This window comes from Rattus norvegicus, chromosome 18 (assembly GCF_021556685.1).
Source record: "Rattus norvegicus strain SHRSP/BbbUtx chromosome 18, alternate assembly SHRSP_T2T, whole genome shotgun sequence".
Taxonomy (NCBI): domain Eukaryota; kingdom Metazoa; phylum Chordata; class Mammalia; order Rodentia; family Muridae; genus Rattus; species Rattus norvegicus.
Window position 1 is genome coordinate 61184250 of NC_141551.1, and position 15565 is coordinate 61199814.

Consider the following 15565-nt stretch of genomic DNA (forward strand, 5'->3'; position numbering starts at 1 on the left):
CCTTCCTTCCTTCCTTCCCACCTTCCTTCCTTCCTTCCTTCCCACCTTCCTTCCTTCCTTCCTTCCTTCCTTCCTTCCTTCCTTCCTTCCTTCCTTCCTTCCTTCCTTCCTTCTGAGTCAGGGATTCTTTGTGTAGCCCCGGCTGCCCTGGAACTCACACTGCAGACCAGGCTAGCCCCAAACTCAGAGATCTTCCTGCCTCTGCTTCCTTAGTGCTGTGATTAAGGGCGTGAGCTGCCACACTTGACATTTTCTTTTTCAACACAATAGGAGAGCTGGTTCCACGATTCTTTTTTTTTCCCCCCCCTCGGAGCTGGGGACCGAACCCAGGGCCTTGTGCTTCCTAGGCAAGCGCTCTACCACTGAGCTAAATCCCCAACAATAGGAGAGCTGGAATTAAAGATGGAGGGGTGACTTCCTTAGGGGTTAGAGATGGAGGGGTGACTTCTTAGGGGTTAGAGATGGAGGGGTGACTTCTTAGGGATTAGAGATGGAGGGGTGACTTCTTAGGGATTAGAGATGGAGGGGTGACTTCTTAGGGATTAGAGATGGAGGGGTGACTTCCTTAGGGGTTAGAGATGGAGGGGTGACTTCCTTAGGGGTTAGAGATGGAGGGGTGACTTCTTAGGGATTAGAGATGGAGGGGTGACTTCCTTAGGGATTAGAGATGGAGGGGTGACTTCTTAGGGATTAGAGATGGAGGGGTGACTTCCTTAGGGGTTACAGATGGAGGGGTGACTTCTAAGGGGTTAGAGATGGAGGGGTGACTTCCTTAGGGATTAGAGATGGAGGGGTGACTTCCTTAGGGGTTAGAGATGGAGGGGTGACTTCCTTAGGGGTTAGAGATGGAGGGGTGACTTCCTTAGGGGTTACAGATGGAGGGGTGACTTCTAAGGGGTTAGAGATGGAGGGGTGACTTCCTTAGGGGTTAGAGATGGAGGGGTGACTTCCTTAGGGATTAGATATGGAGGGGTGACTTCTAAGGGGTTAGAGATGGAGGGGTGACTTCCTTAGGGAATAGATAGAAAGCATCCCAGATGACTTTAGTGGACACCTTGTGGTAAGTGTGTGTGTGTATAACTAATTGATTCTTCTGTGGATGGATTTTGAAATCCGTAGTTGTTTTTATTGAATTCTTCTGTCAGTGTAGCATCCCAAATCTGATGGTAACTGAAATTATCAGCTTGTGCTATTGAGTTAGACATCATCAGGATGAAAATGTTTGGAGAAGGAACTTTTTATGGAAACACTGTGATGACTCTAGCAGCAGTAGCTTTGGTGATGTCACACTGAACTATGCCAGGGCTCTTCTGCTTAGCTAGGACGCTGGTCTTGTGCCGGACTGTGGACCTGCTATGGTAGGTTCGTATTTGCCTATCACTTTGACTCAGATTTCCATAGTTACTGCACAGTGGACTTTCGGCCTTGCACACTTTCAAGGTGTTTATCTCTGTTAGTGTGGATGCTTCAGTAGGGCCCGACATTATAATTAGTGTTAATCAGCTAGTGTGAATGATACAGTAGGGCTGACGTCATTATGAGTGCTAATTGTTGAGTGTGAACACCACAGTAGGGCTGACGTCATTATCAGTGCTAATTCTGGAATTCTTTTTCCTTCCTCTAACAGAACATCTGATCAAATTCATGACCATGGGGGATATGAAGACCCCAGACTTTGATGACCTCTTGGCAGCGTTTGACATACCAGATATGGTTGATCCTAAAGCAGCCATTGAGTCTGGGCACGATGACCACGAAAGCCACATTAAGCAGAATGCTCACGTGGATGACGACTCTCACACACCATCATCCTCAGATGTTGGCGTTAGTGTGATTGTGAAGAATGTTCGCAACATCGACTCCTCTGAGGGAGTGGAAAAAGATGGCCACAATCCCACAGGCAATGGCTTGCATAACGGGTTTCTCACGGCCTCCTCTCTTGACAGCTATGGTAAGGATGGAGCCAAGTCCTTAAAAGGAGACACACCTGCCTCAGAGGTGACTCTTAAAGACCCAGCGTTCAGCCAGTTCAGCCCCATCTCCAGCGCCGAGGAGTTTGAGGATGATGAGAAAATAGAGGTGGATGACCCACCTGATAAGGAGGAGACGAGGGCCAATTTCAGATCAAATGTGCTGACGGGCTCCGCTCCCCAGCAGGACTTCGACAAACTGAAGGCACTTGGAGGGGAAAACACAAGCAAGACTGGAGTCTCTGCATCAGGTCATGCAGATAAAAACAAAGTCAAGAGAGAAGCAGAAAGCAATTCCATAACCCTGAGTGTCTATGAGCCGTTTAAGGTCAGAAAAGCAGAGGATAAGTTGAAGGAGAACTCTGAGAAGATGCTTGAAAGCAGGGTCCTGGATGGGAAGCCGAGCTCCGAGAAGAACGACCCTGCCATTGCTGCTGCCACATCTTCCAAAACAAAGTCGTCCTCCAAGCTCTCGTCGTGCATAGCCGCCATTGCGGCTCTGAGTGCGAAAAAGGCTGCATCTGACTCCTGCAAAGAGCCTGTGGCCAATTCCAGGGAAGCATCTCCACTACCAAAAGAAGTGAATGACAGTCCCAAAGCCGCTGACAAGTCTCCGGAATCCCAGAATCTCATCGATGGCACCAAGAAGGCCTCTCTGAAGCCGTCAGATAGTCCCAGGAGCGTATCCAGTGAGAACAGCAGCAAAGGGTCCCCATCCTCTCCTGTGGGGTCTACCCCAGCTATCCCCAAAGTCCGCATCAAGACCATCAAGACATCATCTGGGGAGATCAAGAGGACAGTGACCAGAGTACTGCCAGAAGTGGATCTGGACTCTGGGAAGAAGCCTTCTGAGCAGGCAGCGTCCGTGATGGCGTCTGTGACGTCACTTCTGTCATCTTCAGCATCAGCTGCGGTCCTCTCCTCACCCCCCAGGGCACCTCTGCCGACAGCCATGGTTACCAGTGCGGTTTCCTCTGCAGAGCTGACTCCCAAACAGGTCACCATCAAGCCCGTGGCTACAGCTTTTCTTCCTGTGTCTGCCGTCAAGACAGCAGGGTCTCAAGTCATCAACCTGAAGCTGGCTAACAACACAACGGTGAAAGCCACGGTCATCTCGGCTGCCTCTGTTCAGAGCGCCAGCAGTGCCATCATCAAAGCTGCCAATGCCATCCAGCAGCAAACCGTTGTGGTGCCGGCCTCCAGTCTGGCCAATGCCAAACTCGTGCCAAAGACTGTGCACCTTGCCAACCTTAACCTCCTGCCTCAGGGTGCCCAGGCCACCTCTGAACTCCGCCAAGTGCTCACCAAACCTCAGCAGCAAATAAAGCAGGCAATACTCAATGCCGCGGCCGCGCAGCCACCCAAGAAGGTGTCCCGGGTCCAGGTGGTGTCCTCCTTGCAGAGTTCTGTGGTGGAAGCTTTCAACAAGGTGCTGAGCAGCGTCAACCCAGTCCCTGTTTACATCCCGAACCTCAGTCCTCCCGCCAGTGCCGGGATCACGTTACCGATGCGCGGGTACAAGTGCTTGGAGTGCGGGGACTCCTTCGCCCTGGAAAAGAGCCTGAGCCAGCACTACGACAGGCGCAGCGTGCGCATCGAAGTGACGTGCAACCACTGTACGAAGAACCTTGTTTTTTACAACAAGTGCAGCCTCCTTTCCCACGCCCGAGGGCATAAGGAGAAAGGCGTGGTGATGCAGTGCTCCCACTTAATCCTAAAACCAGTCCCAGCAGACCAGATGATAGTGTCTCCGTCCAGCAATACTGCTGCTTCCACTCTGCCGAGCTCGGTGGGAGCTGCCACACACACTGTCGCCAAAGTACAGCCTGGCCTAACCGGGGCGGTTATCTCAGCTCCTCCAAGCACACCCATCAGCCCAGCCATGCCCCTAGACGAAGACCCCTCCAAGCTCTGTAGACACAGTCTCAAGTGTTTGGAGTGCAATGAAGTCTTCCAGGATGAGACGTCCCTGGCCACACATTTCCAGCATGCCGCAGACACATGTGGACAAGTAGAGTATCATTTACATTTTGGTGTTTCGGTGATGAGTCTGTAGCCACGGGTGCTCCATCAGATGCCTTGAATTTAGGGTGGCGGTACATTTAACGTGGAGAGAGGGGTGTGTGTGTGTTTGTGTGTGTGTGTGTGTGTGTGTGTGTGTGTGTGTGAGAGAGAGAGAGAGAGAGAGAGAGAGAGAGAGAGAGTGGGTGTGTGTGTGTGTAAGTATAAGCGCAGGAAAGGGTTTCATAGATGGTTTTCATAGTATAGGCGTAGTGCTGAAATAAAAGAGTGATTCTCTACCAGATAGAAGATTGTATGCTCTGGTTGTTTTATGTTAAGTAATTCTCAGGCATTGGAAGTCCGAGACTTAGCAGTAAATCCAGTGCCCTCTCATTTTAAGTGTTTAGTTTGGATTACATTGGCCCAGTATCTGAGCGTTTCAGTTTTGAAATTTTGACAATTTCTGATATCTATAGCAGTGAAATGACTTAAACACTGCCGGGCATGACTGAAAGGCACGTCTACTTAGAGCCTGTCTTATAAGTGTGTTCAGTAATGGTCATGGTGATTTTAACATCAAATTGCCAATCACCTGACTCCGCAAACCTTTGTGTCTGTGACTTTTCGAGGTGAAGTTCAGGTTGCTGTTGCTGAAAGACAGTTTATAATGTGCATCAATCTTTACCTCCCTCATTCACTTTCTCCATGAAACAGGCTCTGGCTAATACACGGCGCGCGTAACAAACATTCCTTATATGCTGGGTGAAATAATTGCCAACTAGAGAGAACATGGGGTGTGTGTGTGTCAGTGTGTGTGTGCAGGAAGAGCACCCACACAGACACACACACACAGACACACACAGACACACACACACACACAGACACACACTCACACACACAGACACACACACACAGACACACACAGACACACACAGACACACACACAGACACACAGACACACACAGACACACACAGACACCCACACAGACACACACACACACACAGACACACACACAGACACACACACACACACTCAACACACACTCAACACACACACACACACACACTCACACACACACACAGACAACATTTTGTTGGGTGAAAAGACTTGTGTGGCTCAAAAGGGTGGGGGGCCTGGGTTGAGCCCCGTTCGAGGGCCTCAGCCTCGCTGGTGTGAAGACCCAGTGGTAGGTGAGTTTCCCTTTCTTTCCCCCAGAATCTTGTTCTCTAGGAGCTTTGTGTTGTGTGGTCAGAAGCCTGATACTGTCTGTAGTTTTTCAAGGTCAGCCACTGACTTAAACTGTGTGTAGGATTTTGAGTTTAGGGAATGAAAGATAATACCTGTTATGTTATTTGCTTGTTTTGTTTGTTTTCTCCCCCGTGTTTTCTGTCTAGTTGAAGAGGAGTTTTAACCATATTTTTGCAGGTTTGAGTGTTTCATGTATCCAGGGAGAGGAGGAGTTATCATGCTGGCTCTTGCTGTCAGAGCACGTCCTAGTGATGACTGAAAGCTGGGTTCTGCCCATGCACACAGCCCCCTACCTTGTCAGCAGTCTCCCTAGGGCAGGCTTCCTCTTCATCATGAAGAGCAAAGCCCCAGAGTCATTTCCTGATTGATTGTGCTGTTGTGTGTCAGTGGACAGTGTGGGTGGTGGCCTGGCTCCCGCAGGGCCCAGGCTGCACGTCATGGTTGTGGCTTCTTAGTTTGGCTGCCCTCAGCTGTGCCTTGCTTTGGGGCCTGGAAGGACCTGACTAGAGTGGTGCCTGTGCTTCCAGCTTTTCTCAGATTCTCAGGATTGACGCTTGGGCTGGGGCAAGTGGTGATGCTCTCCCTAGGGGAGGTGAGTCTCCTGTTCCTTGGTCTTTTCTCTTTTTAAACCGTATTTTGCTGGGACAAGTAAACCCTGATGTTGGTGACCTATGTCTGGAATCCAAAGGAATGAGTCCTGGCAGATGTACATTGAGTAAACATAATACGCCCTCTCTCTACTTATGCCCAAGACCATCCAGACCCTCAGGAGCTGTTTGTCGGTCAGCTTGTGCTCTTCGGGTGCTTTAGCAGCGCCTGTGTGGCGCTCTCCTCCCGGCACTCCTTTCTCAGTCTCTCTGCAGTCCTGGTCCAGAAGACTCACATACAGTCTTGGTGTGCATAGGTAGCTGCTCCCCTGCTCCAGGGGAGATGCATGATTCTACCTCAGCAGCTTGGGCCTGTGCTAGCTTTGCATGGAATGGCTCTTCCTCCCGGCTCTACTCTGAGCCACTTCGAGACTTTTCTGAAGCAGGAAGAACAATATGGCTTCAAAATGTGGTGGGAGCTGGGTGCCCTTCACTACTGCTACCGCAGCAGCAGGTGGCAGGGCCGCAGTATTGGGAAGGGATTATAGTTTTTATCCATTGTTGAGCTTGCCAACCACATGCATTTTAGCTAGTGTCAGTTCAGGAAATACCTACCTGTCAAAACAGTGTCTTTTCTGAGAGTGATACTTAATTTTTTTTTTCTTAGAAAATTTGGAGGTTGAACCAGGGTACCAAAGGCTTTGCCAAGCCTGATTCCTGTTTTCTGCTGTGTCCAAGGATTTAAAACCTACTTTTGTTTTCCATTTTCCCTTTAACCTCCACCTTCTTGGTTCCTCATTGGTGAGTTGAGAAACAGGATTGCTTCACAGCTGTAAAAGCCCTGTCCTCATGTCCCAGCATGCTCTCTGAGGCAGGTTCCAGTGCCGTCAAAGTGTGGGCTCTACTCTTGACTTCCCCGAGATGGGCCCCAGTGTCAGTCTTAGTTAGAGTCATCCACAGTCGATTTCTGGAGTGTTCCTGCTGTCTCTGTAGATTCCGAAGGGTTGAAAGTGTCCTTTGGGCTCTCGACCAGCTGGTGCCTTACACTCTCAGTTGATTTTAGCTGGGCCTGGAGAAGCAGGCAGTATGGTAGTGGGATCCTATTTCTTTTCTTATTTTGAGATAATTGTAGGTCCATGCAAGAAATATGAGAAGTTCTATGCAAACCCTTCATTTAGTACCCCCAATAACAGTCCATAGAAACACAAAGTAATATCACAGCCAAAACATTGACAGCGGCGTGGTCAGGTAGCACAATTATTTCCCCCCCATGAGAATAACTCTCATTGCCACCCTGTTGTGTCTTAGCCCCTGGCAACTGCTACCTGTCTGCCTTCTGGACATTTGCACATTCACTAATGTTAAGGTAAGGAGATCCGTGCAGTATGTAAGAGGATGGGCAGTACAGTTCCCTGGAAACATCTAAATACCTGGATCAGTACAGATGCCGCCTTATGGTGGATGATGTCATGTTCTCAGTAAACCATCATTAATTGACAGTATAAGAAAATGCCCACGATTGGGGCTGGAGAGATAGCTCAGCTGTTAAGAGCATTGGCTGTTCTTCCAGAAGACCTGGGGTCAATTCCAGCACCCGCATAGCAGCTCATAACTGTTTGTAACTCTAGTCCCAGGGGATCTGACATTCTCACACCAATACACATCGAATAAAATTAAATAAATTATTTAAAAAGAAAGAAAGAAAGAAAAGAAAGTGCCCAAGACAAGTGCAGATATCTTAGCTTTGAAACATAGCACACGGAAGTGTTATTTGGGATTGTGTGGCTCTGGCTGACCGCCCAGCACTGAAGAAATTGCAGGCTGCACGGGGAAGATCAGGATTGAGGACTTACTTCCCTACATCAAAATGTTCTGAGCCAATCCCTAGTTTAGGCCCCCTGTCGTCTGTTCTGTTCTATTGGGGTGTGGTAGCACAGTAATGTGGCTGTACCATGGTTCTGGTTTTTGTTTTGTTTCTGGTTTTATTACAAAGATGTTGGCTGGAGAGACGGAGTTCTCGCCGCTCCTGGTAGGACAGTGATTTGCTTCTCACCCACGTGGCCTTCACAACTGTCTATAATTCCAGTTCCAGGGCATCTGATGCCCTCCTGACCCCTGTGGGTACTGCATTCATGTGTTGCTCATACATACATGCAGGCAGAACACATTCAAATTAAGTATTTTAAGAAATGTGTGTGTGCTCATGTGCATCTGTAGATGTTGTATGTGTGTGCATGTGTGTCATTGAGGAGTTGATGTCCGGTGATTGCCTTCATTTTTCTCCACCTTACTGTTTATAAAAATTCTTAGACACTTATTTGTGTTATGTGTAGGAGTGCTTTGTGTGTTCCACACATGCCTGGTACCCATGCGGATGCTAGGATTGAACCCAGGTCCTCTGCAAGAGTAACAAGTGCATTTTGTTTGTTTTTATCGTGTGTAGCCTTATCTGTCCAGGAACTTGCTATCTAGACCCTCTTGTATTCACAGGGACACCTGCCTCTGCCTTCTGAACGTGAGGGTTAAAAGCACTAGCTACATGCCAGGCACCCCAAAGGTCTTTGGTTCTGTGTTTCACGTTTGTGCCTGTGATTGGTTTTGAACTTTCGTAGGCACCCGACCAGGCTGCTCAGTTTTTAGTCCATGCTCGACTGTGTTCTCTAGCATCCCTTGCTGAAAAGGCTGCTGGTCTTTCCTCCTGGGAATGGTGTGCACCTTTGCCAGATTGTCACTGACATATTGGTGGGGTGTTTGTTGGTCCATGTGTCTGTCTCTCTCTCCATACACCCAGGCTTAAAGCTCACGATATACACTGTTCTCAGTAGAGCAGATGATTCTCCTCCAGGGTTGCTTCCAAGATCCCACTTACTTGCCTCCTATATGAAGTCAGAATATCTACAAGGAAGTTGTGCCAGCCCCAGCCCCATGGTGGAAATTAGGGTAAAGGTCCGAAGTACTTTAAAGGGAGAATTGGCATCTTTATGTGCTGAGCCTTTTAGTCCTCAGACAGCCTGGCCCCACATGTTCAAGTCTTTAACCGCTGTGTGTTTTCCAGCATGTATGTTCTGTTCATGCTTTGGTAGATTTTTGGTTGTTTGATTGATCAATTAGTTGTTTGTCGTACTGGGAATGAAACATAGAGCTCAAGATAGGCTAACCTGAATCCCCACCTAAATCTATCATCTTAAAACAATTATAATTTTGCTATGCATAAGTCCATTGGTAGTATATAGAGAAATCAATGTTTATTTATTTTGTATTCTGCAATTCTCTTGAACTTACTGGTTTCAGAGTTTGGGGTTCAGCTACTGATTTCTCAGGTATGGGAATAGCCGTACTCTAAGGAGTGGTGCCTGGTCAGGCTGTGTGACCCTTTGGCTGCACTGGGAGGACAGGAAAGGACACTTGTGCGCCATTTTTCTGGAAGAGGAAGTTCTCCACTTTGCTTTGTTGTTGCCTTAAGACGAGATGTTGCTCTGCAGTTCAGGCCGGCTTCGAATTTAGGATCTTTGCTTCCCTGTGCTGGAATTTCATACCTGTACTTGGCCTTGTTTTAATTTTTTATTTAAAAAAAAAAAGATTTATTTTATTCACATGAGTACACTGTCGTTGTCTTCAGACACACCAGAAGAGGCCATCAGATCTCATTACAGATGGTTGTGAGCCACCATGTGATTGCTGGGATTTGAACTCGGGACTTTTTGGAACAGCAGTCAGTGCTCTTAACCACTGAGCCATCCCTCCAGCCCCTACTTTTCTTAAAGATCGGGTCCCTCTATTGTGTAGCTCTGACTATCCTGGAATTTGCTGTGTAGAAGAGGTTGGTCTCAAACTTAGAGGGATACACTTGCTCCACCTGAGCTCCTGTGGTGAGATTTGGTTCCTCTTATTTAAATCAATTGTTTTTGATTAGCATACAAAGAAATACATTCACTGTGGCTTTCCTTGGGCAGTATTCTGTTGTGGTTTTATGTGCCCTGTCCTTCCTTCTCCTTCCCACCCCACTTCCTCCTTGGCAGATAGTTCCTTCCACGCCATGCATCCATTTAGAGATTTCTGACTGGCCATTCACTACCCAGTGTCAGTTTCTTTCCCCTCAGCCACATGTTCCAGAGAGACAGCTTCTCTTTCCTCTCATGGCCAGTGATTGGCCCTCAGCCTTTCTCCTCAGCTCTCAGCCATTTTGTATAGCTCAGCCCTAGCTCCCCAACCACAGGTGCCCCCCCCCCTCTTTCTCTCTCTCTCCCTCTCTTCGTCCCTCTCTTCCTCCCTCCCCCTCCCTCCCTCTCTCCCTCTCTCTGCCTGCCTGCCTGTCTGTCTCATGTATTTTTAGAACGGATCTTTGTTGAGACCTGTGCTTCTGAGCCTAGCAAGGCTTTCTTCCTAAGACTTCTGCTGTGACTCCCACTCTTGGCATTCAGCCTTTGGAGACTGTGTCCATGACATTTGCTGAGCCTGTCTCCGCTGGTCTCTGTTGTCCTTCCCATGTTTTATGAATGACCTGTAGGAATCCTGCAGCTACCCCAGAGCAGCAGAACACCTCTTTTTCAGGGTCTGGTACCATGCTCAGCCATGCCCGGTAGTCTCTGGAAAGAGCTGGCTTGCCGTAGAGGATGTGTGTAGGCTTCCTTGGCTTGCACTACTCTTGGCCTGTGTCCGAGTCATGGGATTTATCATACGTGGCAGGTGATGTGGTCCAGGGTCCCCAGCATATGCTTGGGTGGGTTCTGCAGCTGAGGGAAAGGGTCCTCTCTTCCTTGCAGCACGGAATGGAGTAGTATAATGAAAACAAAGCCGTGGGCAGGCGACACATTCACACATGCACACTCGAGATACGCACTTGTCCTCACACGTACTCTCAGGCACACTCTTGCACTCACTTGCGTATTTATAGACTCACATTCATTCATGCACTTACAAACAGACTCATTAACTCACATGTACTCACAACCACAGGCTGCAGTTTGGGGCTCCCCTTTTCACTGCCTGATGCATAACTTCAGGCACCTTGAGCAAGTCAGTGAGTACATCGTGAGGCCAGGTGAAGTGTTCAAGAACTGATGTCTGCAGGTTTAAAAGTTGATGCCGAGATTCACTTCTTAGTAGAAGCATGACGAAGTGTAGCCGGATGCACGTGTGACAGCTCAGGCCAGTGCTGGGAAGGTGGACTCCCGCAAGGGGACTCGGGGGCTGACTGACAGTCCCGCTATACAGCGAGCCCCAAGTCCCAGTGAAAGACTCTGTCTTTAAAAGAAGCTGGGAAAGGGTTTGAGGAAGATGCCTCATGTCACCTCTGATCTTCACAAATAAGTCCACGTGTGAATGCATTTAGTTTAAAGTAAGTTCTTAATTGTAAAGCATGTTTCTGTAGGTTTCACATTATTGTAAAATCAGTCTGCACCAGGCTCTTGCGTATATATTTTTTTATTTTGCAATTAGAAAAACAAGAGTCCAACTGGTAGAGCTTAGTATGTTCTTCATTGCCAGCTCATGCCTCTCCTTCATTTTGTTGCTTCCCAATTTTAAGGTTGGGGCCCTGAGGAACCCCAGAGTGCAGCCTTGGGCTTGTTTGGGCATTGGCCTCAGGAGAGCAGCAGATAGGGAAGGCATATCTGCTTGGCCCTCACTTTTAGAGGCTGATAACGTGTTCAGTCTCAAGAGCTTTATGGGCAGTTAAACTTTGCTTTTTCATATTTAAAGTTATGTGTACGGGGCCTGTGCACCACGCCCATGCTTGATGTCCATGGAGGTCGGGGCATAGGATCCCTGGAATTGGGATTATTAGTGGCTATAAGTCAGCATGGACGCCGGACCCTCTACCAGAGCAGCTAGTGCTCTTTTAGACTGTCAAGCCACCTCTCCAGTCCCTCTAAGCAATTACAAAAATATATTTTGGTTTTTGGACTGGTGAGATGGCTCAGCAGTAAATGTACCTGCCTCACCAAGCTTGAGTACCCGAGTTCAATCCCTGGAACCTGCATCCTGGAAGGAGAGAACCAAACCTGTGAATTGTTCTCAGGTCTCCACATGGCTGCTGTGTCACCGCATACCCATATTCTTATTATACATGCGCACACACAGACATAGAATCAAAACTGTGTGTGTGTGTTTTCATTTGTTCACATGTGTGCAGGCAGATAGAGCAGACCAGACCCCCTGAAGCAGGAGCTATAGTCAGTTGTGAGCTGCCCAGTATGTGTGATGGGATCTGGTCCTCAGGACGAGCAGTGTACACTCAAGCCCCCCTTTTGGTCTATCTCTGCCCTGCTCTCGTTTCTAGATAAACTGCTCTCAAGCACTTTGTTCTAGAAGGCCTAGAGCATAGTCCCCCATCATCAGAAGACTTAAGTTTCCTTGCCTCTGCAGAGTAAGCCCACGTAGCCACACTAGGCAGGTTGTACCCACAGCCTTTGGGCTTTATTATTTTAGACAGACTCTTGCTACAACCCAGGCTGATCTTGAACTGATGATTCTCTTGCCCAAATGCAGGGACTACAGATGTGGGCCACTGGCTTTCAGCTGAAGACTTTTTGGCACTGTTCTCCAAACTGCTAATTTTGTCTTGCTCCAGTTTACATGGTAGTGTGGCCAACTCTTAAGGAACTAGAATTCTCTAGAAATAATCCTCCAAGTCTATATGTGTGTCTGCCATGCGTCTGTCTGCCAATTACCTTGTTTAGCCAGCTCTTGCTAGGAGTTTGGACTGTGGCAAATGGTTTGGGAACAATTGCTCACTAGCTCTGGGAACAAAGGACACATATAACCAGTGTGCGTGATACATGCTTTGTGCCGCCATTCCTGTTTAAATGAGATCTGGAAATAAAGTGCTTTCTCTCTGAGCTAATTCTGAAATGGGAAACCCAGGAAAGAAATTGCTATGCCTTACTATGACCATTAAGAGCATGAGCTGACTGTGGACACAGTGTGTGGAGGCCCCCTTGTTAAAGGGGAGTGGCAGTTGACTTCACATCTGCCCCACCCCCACCCAGCTGCAGTGCCCTGGCTTCTGCATCCTGTGTGTTGCAGGCCTGAGCTCTAAGTTTACCTGTGAGGGTGGTCTCTAGACTCCCCCTGCTCTCACCCTTCCCCTGTTACTGTTCCCTGGCTATATTTCTTCCTAAAAGAGCAAATTGAAACAAAAACTTGTTTTCCTTGTTGCTCAGGTAATTCCTCACTTATGCAAAGCGAGCGCTGAGCCTCACAGTCCAACCTCTTCAGGGACATCAGACCTTGTCCCCTCCTCCAGCCTGTGTTCAATTTCAGGCTCCTGGCCACTGGCCCGTCAGGCTCAGGGGGGACTGTGACCTTTTCAGCCACCTTTTCTAGTTTTCTAGTGCTGCTTTACTGTTGACAAGTAAGATTAATTAAAACCATTCTCTGAGCAAATGAGGCTGCCCCCAGAGAAGAAATTAGCTGCTTTGCCTAAGCTTCACAACCTTTATGCATGTTCTGAGGACAGTAAGCCTAATTTCCAGAGACAAATAAATCCACATATGTATTTCTTCTGATTTCTTCTCTTACAGGCCACGCACTGCTGAGCTAAACTGCTGGTTCTCCTACTGAGTTGACGAGCAGCCTCAGTTTGTGCCAATTAAGGAAAAATTTCCTTGACTTTTAACAAAAAGGAAGGGAAAGTCAGAGTCTGTTAAACCACAAAGAATCCACATGCTCTCCTGTGTTCAGTGTGTCCCTAAGCCCAGGGAACGGGCACCCTGTCATATATTCAGAGTGTCCCAGAAGAGTAGTGGAGTCTCCCCTTTGGTGCCGTGGAAGCCCATTTCCACTCTCTGCAACAAGGACAGTTATGCAGCCCGAGGCGGAATAGTTACTTAACAGTGTGCTAAGAGTTCAGAAGCACAGGTAGTATGCGAGCTTGGAGGAGAGTGCTTCTGAATGGAATGCAAGCTGGAGTGGAGGCTTGGCACGCAACAGTAACCAAGACAGAGAGAGAGAATCGCAGGAGTAGGTGTGTGGGTCTGCACACCAACGTGTGTGCGCCTGTGTAAACTATAGGTAAGCTCCCCGCACCTCCGCTGTGGTCAGTGTCCGCACCCATCCATCCTCAGAGCTGCAGGACTGAAGGTGCTTGGCCAGAGGCCGGACTCTCTCCCTCCCGGTCTGATGTGGGCGGGGAGAGAGGTCACTGTCTCGTCAGTGATGGCCTGCAGCCTTAAGTTGTATATTTTACCTTGTAAAGAGCAAATGTTTGTTATTCTATCGCGATGGGTGATAATGTAAGTGTTTGGCTCTAATGGCCCTTGTTCTTGGAGAGTTTCTTCCCTGTTGGCTTTGTACTGTTACAGAAGTAGTATAATCTCATTGCTTTAGGTAGGGGAGAGGCCGCGGGAAAGAGAGACCCATTTCTCATCTCAGCATCAACATCTTTGGCATTCAGTTTTAGTGTTCAAGCTTTTCTACTGGATGTTTTGTGGTTGCTCAGCTCCTGTGACCCCATTCCCCCCCTTCCGCCACCCCCGGAGCCTGGCGGACTCCCGCTGCTTGCACTTCATCGCACGTCCTTAAGCCTTATTTCCTCTTCTGTGAAATGGAAATGTTGCTGACGTCATAGAGTATGGGAAATAAACGATACAATGTATTCATATTTAAATCTATCTGAAGTTCCTAATGTATTTAAAGGGCGCGTGGCTCACGGTGAAATGGACCAGTCCATGTCTATGTGCATATTTATATCTATATACATACATGAGTATGCGTATTCAGCTGTGAGTGTGTGCATATGTGTATGTGTAGACATATGTGTATAATGGATTTTGACTTCTTTTAGAAATGAAAGCATGAGTTTTATTTCCAAGTAAGTGCGCCTCCTGGGATGCCCGTGGGAGTGCAGACGCCATAATTCTCACGGAAGCTAGAAGACTGTAGTCAAAGAAGCGAGTGACTGCCTGGACTGTGTGCCGGGAGCAGGCTGTTTGACCAGTTCCGCTGTCTGTCGGCTGGTTTTCCTTGTTGTGGCAAGTCTTAACCTTTGGAGAATGTATTCCTAGGAGTGGCATCTGTTACCGACATTAACCTCGTCACTGCTGCCTGTACTGCTCTTACTTTGTGATTGTAATAAACATCTCATGGGATAAAACTTGTATTTTAGTCCTTTCAGGAGAAAAGCCAAGAAATGACTTTCAAGTGAGTTTTGTTTATTTCTTACTATAAGTCACATCAAAGCCTAAACTGAGTTTCATTGAAATAACCATGAAGAATTAAAACAATATTTTTTAAACTGGTGTCAATCTGAAGGTATTTTTAATCTCAGGAAAATATATAGTTTGAGGCTTTCTTTTACTTTAATGCAGATGGTTCATTTTAGAATGCAACTGGCACTTGTTTTAGGACAAATGTCTGAAAAGCGTGTGTGTGCCATTCTCTTGAACTTGTTTTCAGTATGGTAGTCATTTATATTGACTGAATATTTTTTATTATGTTTAAAAAAGATATTTAGTCCTTACATTTAAGGAGATGAAATAGGCTATTTAGGTTTTTTTTAATAATTAATGAAATAGTTTTCTTTAAAGGTGATTTCAATTTTTATTTTAATACAGTCAGATTTTAAGCTTTGTAAAATTTCTTATGCTCTGCAAATTTCAGTTTAAAGTTCAAATTTATGTGTTTGGGCATGGGTGCTTTGCTTCAATTAGAAATCATGTTATAACCAGTTCATCCATTTAAAGGCCGACTTGGGTAGAAAAAGAAAAACCAGTTCCTGTGCCATTCTTTTTGTGTTCCTGAATTTAAGATTTAAGTAA

The 15565-nt window shown here is 47.4% G+C and overlaps 1 protein-coding gene across 21 annotated transcripts in view; it reads left to right on the forward strand.

Annotated features, from left to right (window-relative positions):
• Nucleotides 1–15565, forward strand: part of Zfp532 (zinc finger protein 532) — a 107575-nt gene that overhangs the window by 46797 nt on the left and 45213 nt on the right. For 20 of the 21 annotated variants that reach the window (XR_015642269.1, XR_015642270.1, XR_015642271.1 and 17 more), the window contains 1 exon segment: nucleotides 1628–3981. Coding sequence is in view for 10 of the 21 variants with exons in the window: in NM_001437503.1 (NP_001424432.1) it covers nucleotides 1645–3981 (2337 nt within the window). In the remaining 11 variants the exon portion in view is untranslated. 21 annotated transcript variants of the gene reach the window in all.